Genomic DNA, 6,054 nt, shown 5'->3' with positions numbered 1-6,054 from the left:
CACCTTCACCTAGCAACTTCTCTCTCTAGAAATTCTTTTGTTCTTTCTTTGTTCTTTATATTCTTGAGTTGTTCTTGAGTTCTTCAAGAAACTCAACCTAAGCCGCCACTAAACCGCCACCCGACCACCTTCGATCCATAAAGTAGAGTAGTGTTAGTCAAGAAGAAGTTTCGAGAGAAACCATTCTCTTTCGAAGCTCCCGAAGGCATACCGTAGGAAGTTACTCCGTCCGTAAGCCGTTACTACCGCCTAGAAGAACGGTAAGGAAATCTTTACTTACTTCTTACTCAAGTATAACGTTGTTATTTTGAACCGCTAAGAAAGAATGTTATATGAAGTGTATCTTTACCTATTTACTTTAAGTATTCGTATTTTGATCTTTAGAATGGTTATGAGTATGCGTATATGAATTGCTTGTATTACTTGTGGTGTGATTAAGCATAAGTGATTTCACTCCAAAGGCGTCCGTATATGTGGCGTTGTGCTTTGAATAAGCATAAGTGATACACTCCAATGGCGTCCGTACATGTGGCGTTATGCTATAAGTGATGATTGAGCGTGATAAGTAATATAGAATTGGATGATCTTGTTAGAATGATTCATGCTTGTTTTTGTCCTGTCGCGGAGTCTTTGCATGTAAACGAGACACGAGAACCGAGAAAGTAGAAACATGACACCTAGGGTGTGGTTAATGAAGGGAAATGTTTTTCGAGGAAGAAAATATTTTGAAACAACATAATGACCGATTTTGGGTGGCATTATGTGAGTTGTGTGTGTGCGTGTGTAAAAGAAACATTTGAAAAGGGTGAAAAGTTTTGGAAACCGCAATGTGGCCGGACATGGTAGCCCATTGTGTGGTGTGTGTTAAAAAACCCAATGAGAACCCGGAGCGGCGGAATCATTGTGGGAATACTCGGGAACCCAGAGCGGTGGAACCGAGGTTTTTAGATTTCGAAAACCCCAAATGGGAACCCGAAGCGGCGGAACCATTGTGGGATACTCGGGAACCCGGAGCGGCGGAACCATGGTGAGGTATGACTTGGTTATCCGCGGTACGGAGCCAATGCAATTGTGTGCCAATGGGAACCCGGCGCGGTGGAACCATTGTGAGGATACTCGGGAGATTGGCGCGGCGGAACTGAGGTTGGGTGAGTAGCTTGGTTATCCGCGGTACGGCGCCAATGCAAATGATTTTTGAAAAGGTTGGGTGTGTAGCTTGGTTATCCACGGTACGGAGCCAATGCAAATGATTTTGAAAGGTTGGGTGTATAGCTTGGTTATCCGCGGTACGGAGCCAATGCAAATGTTTTGAAAGGTTGATTTGTACATGAAAATGTTGACACGGTCTACGATGAGTCGCGTAGGAGAAACTCTGAAATTTTGGACACCAACGATAGTTGATTAATAAATGTGGATGTGTCATTGTTAGCCGTATACATATATCATGTGGAAATCGATGTTTCATAACTTATTGTTTGTAAGTTATGGGTTAGCGGGTATGGGATTGTCCTGCTGAGCTGTTGTAGCTCACGGTATTACCTTTTGGTGACCCTGACATATTATATGGGTGGCGACGCCGGTATAATGTGTCAGATTTTGTAGATGATCAGGGTAAACAGATCACCGTGAAGGCTTTTGGAGCTGAGGAGCTGGTTAGGATGGAGGAGCAGGTGGAGCTGTAGTTAGGAACCCTAGAACCCTTTTCATTTGTGTAATTGTTAAACTCTTGTGGGAGTTTTGTTGTAATAAGAGCCAGACTCCATTTGATTTTATGAATAAAATGTTCTTTTAATGTACCCAAAATTCGGGGCGTTACATATTCAAAAAAAATTCGTATCACTTGGCTTATTGTCATTTTTTTGGGGATTATTACATTCTCACGACAAGAAGAATCTAAAAAGTAAAAAAATTTGACCGAAATCCAATTTTTTTTGAATAAAGAGGAAAGTGAATCAATAAGCCAATTTTTTCGTCTTTATTAAAAAAAAATTGAATTTCGGTCAAAAATTTTTACTTTTTAGATTCCTCTTGTCGTGAGAATGCAATAATCCCCACAAAAATGACAATAAGCCAAGTGATACGAAAAAAAATTTAATAAGGACAAAAAATAAGCCACTGTGGCTTATTTGTCCGAACGGGCCAGATTCGGACAGATAGGGTTTGGCGAAGAGAGGAGAGGGAGAGAGAGAGGAGAAAATTGTACCATCCGAGATTATACCATGCCAAAGAAAATTGCATTTTTCTTTGATTGTCAAAACTCCACAGAGGGGAAGCCAGAAATTCCAAAAAATGGTTTCACCTAAAGTCAAAGCTCTCCTAGCCACTCCATGGGCTGCTCTATTACATGTAAAAGGCACAAAAACCAGATAAACAACTATCAAATCCGTTTGATAAGGTTTGAAAAATCATCAAACAAGAACTGCTACCGTTTTACTAGGAACTACGCTTTTGAACGTTGAGAGCTAGGAATACGTTTCCAATCACCTTTGATATCGTATTAGATAAACAAAGTTCCTAACGCCATTGCTTCTAGCACTCTGGCTGAAGGGATACATATAATTTGGGTAACCTTCAATGCCACAAGATTCTGCCAGATCCTAACAATACCCAAATTCGGTTGTCTGACTCCTCCATGTAGCTACATCAACGTTTACCTTGACAACTGTATAACGGGGAGGGGACCTTTGGGAACGGGCAAATGGCTAATGTCTCCCCTGTCATCAGTCGCTATGGTTGAAGAAGTTGCTGCGTTCGCCCCTTTAAACTCCATTCAATCATATTGCGCCCTGGTCGGTCATAAACACGGGCACTACTCCTTTGGAAACCCTTACTTATTTGCATGTACGATGAGAAGTTGAAAACAACCGTGTAACTGTACAAGGGTCCATATAAAAAAGCCAAAAGAATAATCCATCAATCTCAACATGCTAACAAAAACACATGTGCTAGATTGTCAGATGAAAGGACAACATTTTCTTTTCACCAAGGCACTCCATATTGAGCATTCCCAACCAATCTAGGAAACTTACTGAACAGAAAAAGAGGGAAAAAAAAATAAAAATGAAGAAGAATCCAACATTAATAGTTTCCATGCAAAGCATTAAACTGAATCCCCAACAAATTTCATTACACAAGAAGGGATCCATTACATGCCAAAAGATGCTATTGTTTACTTTAACATAAAGTACATTAAGAGAAGTATTCATAAACCATAATTATCATTAAACAAAAAATGGATACGTCAGCTGCTAGAGTTCCCTATTGTACTCTAGTCGCGCATACATACAGGTTATCTGTATGACATACCAGTATATTGGTCTTCTTTCTTTTCTTTGAGTCTCTGATACTCAGTACTCGTTGACATGCCCACTTATCTAATCGAACCATCATGCCAGTGCTCATACAAAAAACCTGATATCGAGAAGATTATTGATGGTTATGTGAGTTAGTGAATTTCCAGCTAACAAAGTACTAGGATAGTATCAAGAAAGAGATCAATTCAATATGCATCAATGTACGCCCACCACTCTAGGCAAAGTAAAAAACTCAACGAGACTATTTGCATAGCTACGACTAGTAACAAAGACGGTGATACAACTGAAATTTTAAGCCGCGGTTCGAGTCTTACTTCCTGCTCTCCTATTCCCCTTTCACAAATTGGAAACTATAACAACTAAAAAAAGCTATTGAAGAGAGCAGGCCAGGCTGAACATTGAGAATACCACAAGAATACATGATAATAGCAGGATACATTGTGAATAAGGACAATCGACAGAGTTGAAGAACCACTCTGCACCCCATCGAGTAGAAATTCTCTCTCATAGAAACCCAGGAAATTCAAGGGAAAAAGTCAAAGAAAGAGGAAAGTAATGAGAGGTAAAATAACAAAATACTTGTAACCCAATGTAGATAGATAGTCTATAGAAGGCAATCTACCTTTCTTAAAGGGAAATAGTGCAAGCCATAGCAAAGCCAAAAACTTGAGTTCCATAATCCTCATAAAATAGGACAAGTTAAACGCTATGTCGTCATTTAAGAAGGTCCACAGAGACAAATACGCATACACTCTCTTATTAATAGGACAATCTAAGATTTAGGATGACTGTTGTTAGATGCCCAAATTCCTAACCATATTTTTGGGCACAATTTTTAGAAGGAATAATGATCATAAGGCAAATCACATGTTAGAGGAAATGAATAAGAGTGGGATTTGTCATAAACATTTTTGAAATACGTAATAAAATTTTATTGAGAAGGCATCAAGGCCATGCCACCCATGTACAAAAGAGGTATTTGTCATAAACCATCTTAATGAACTAGCAAAATGCCCGTGGCTCGCATGTAACTCAAGAGCTTTCCTTCATAAGAATCGTAAGATGTGTTGATTGACATCATATTAAACCACAATAGTCTCATTTTGCATTAGTTGGGCTGAAGCAAGAAGCAAAGAACTATTCTCCTGATACTTGATAACACACTAGCACATATACACATTAGAAGTTTAATCGACTAAAGCAAAACAGAGATTTCCAAATATCAACTGAAATAATTTCCAATTTCACGACTAACATCAATCAAGCGACATTAAAGATATCATTGGAAAACAAAAATGACTTGCGTTGTTTACCTCTGGTTACCCTTCTTATTTGGTGTATTCTCTCCTTCCTTTAATCGTGCTAATCTGTGGCATAAGTTTCACCACCTTCATTGGGTACAACGCATCGTCCATTAAGTGGAACAAGGCTTTCCACACAGACAAATGACTCAAAACCATCCGTTATACGACCACGAGTCTTGATCTTTTTAATTGTTTTATGCTCGAGATCATACCAAACAAGCTTTGTATTGTCTTGAACCAGTAGGACTTCACAACCACTCTTTGAATAAGCCACAGGAATCACAGATTCAAACGAAGGAATCACTTCTGGTTGTGCTACAGAAACCAGTTTGCTCCACGATTCCTTCACTCCACAATCTTTCATCACCCACACATCAACCCGAACTTGGTCATAATCGCAAAGTATGCATAGACACCCTCCCAACTCTGCTACATTCATGTCAAAGGCATTGTCAGAAAATTCAGGTTGCGGCACCACTCTATAGTCCTCAGTTGTTAGATCAAGAGCAGCAACAAATTTAGCAGCATCCGACGGCAATCGATGCGCTACCCAGTGTAAAGCACTTCCAACAAGCACAGCACAACCTTGCCCATAATAAAGACAATAAGGGAAATCCCGAATCTTTCGCCATGAATTAGACTTCATGGTGTAAACCTTAACTGAGGAGACAAAATTGTCTGTACCAAATTCAAAAAACTGAACAAACCTCACCATCTTATAATCATCAGTAATGGAGTCGTACCCAAAACCGTGCATCTCATGCTGGGCATAGACATGATAGACAGGGTAATGAGTCATTGTAAATGGTAACTCTTGGCACCTTCGGGTCGATGGGTTCCAAATAGCAAGAATAACATCTTCACGGTTACGCAAACCAATCAATCCATGACAAGAACCCACAATTCGAGTGGGCCAATGACTGGACCCCAAAGGGTGGTCGAGTTCGACGGCATTATCCAGCGAATCGAAAGTCACGGAAGATGAGACTCTATTATCATAATCCCAGAGTATGAGGGTGAGATGGTTTCTGGTTTGGGTTGATCGCTTGAGATGCGATTTGACGAAATCGGGACTGTCTATGAGAGCACAAAAAGGTTTAGAAACGCACCTGAAACGCAAAAGCGGTTTCACGGGAAGCCGCAAGAGTATGTCGACGATCAAATCTAACGGGAAATCTGGCATTTCTCTTCCCTTCCCTCTCTGCCTCAGTTTTCTCCGTGTCTCCATCTGGAATTAGGGTTTTCAGGATTTCAGGTTCAGAATTATGGAAGATGAGAGAGAGAGAGAGAGAGAGAAGAAATGTACTGAGTTCTGGATAAGTATAATTTAAACCTTGGTCGGGTATGTGCCGTACCAGTGGCAGTGTGGCACTCAACTCGCGAGTCGCAACCAAGTGTAAAGCGCTTCGAACAAACGGCACAACATCGACCATAGT

At 40.2% G+C, this 6,054-nt stretch overlaps 1 protein-coding gene across 1 annotated transcript; it reads right to left on the bottom strand.

The window, feature by feature from the left end:
• Positions 1-3,100: 3,100 nt before the first annotated feature.
• Positions 3,101-6,054, bottom strand: LOC131334191 (F-box protein CPR1-like). Its single transcript, XM_058369106.1, has 2 exons — positions 4,628-6,054; positions 3,101-3,411 (listed from the first exon to the last, which is right to left on the bottom strand). The coding sequence occupies exon 1, from the start codon at positions 5,844-5,846 to the stop codon at positions 4,677-4,679; it is 1,170 nt and encodes a 389-aa protein (XP_058225089.1). The 5' UTR covers positions 5,847-6,054; the 3' UTR covers positions 3,101-3,411; positions 4,628-4,676.

The sequence above is a fragment of the Rhododendron vialii genome, chromosome 1a, assembly GCF_030253575.1.
Source record: "Rhododendron vialii isolate Sample 1 chromosome 1a, ASM3025357v1".
In the NCBI taxonomy this organism is placed as follows: domain Eukaryota; kingdom Viridiplantae; phylum Streptophyta; class Magnoliopsida; order Ericales; family Ericaceae; genus Rhododendron; species Rhododendron vialii.
The sequence above is the reverse complement of the archived record's forward strand: the minus strand, read 5'-3'. Positions and strand labels throughout refer to the sequence as shown.

Bases quoted from the DNA above. Each gene is read 5' to 3' on its own strand.
- LOC131334191 (XM_058369106.1), bottom strand. From the start codon at position 5,846: ATGGAGACACGGAGAAAACTGAGGCAGAGAGGGAAGGGAAGAGAAATG.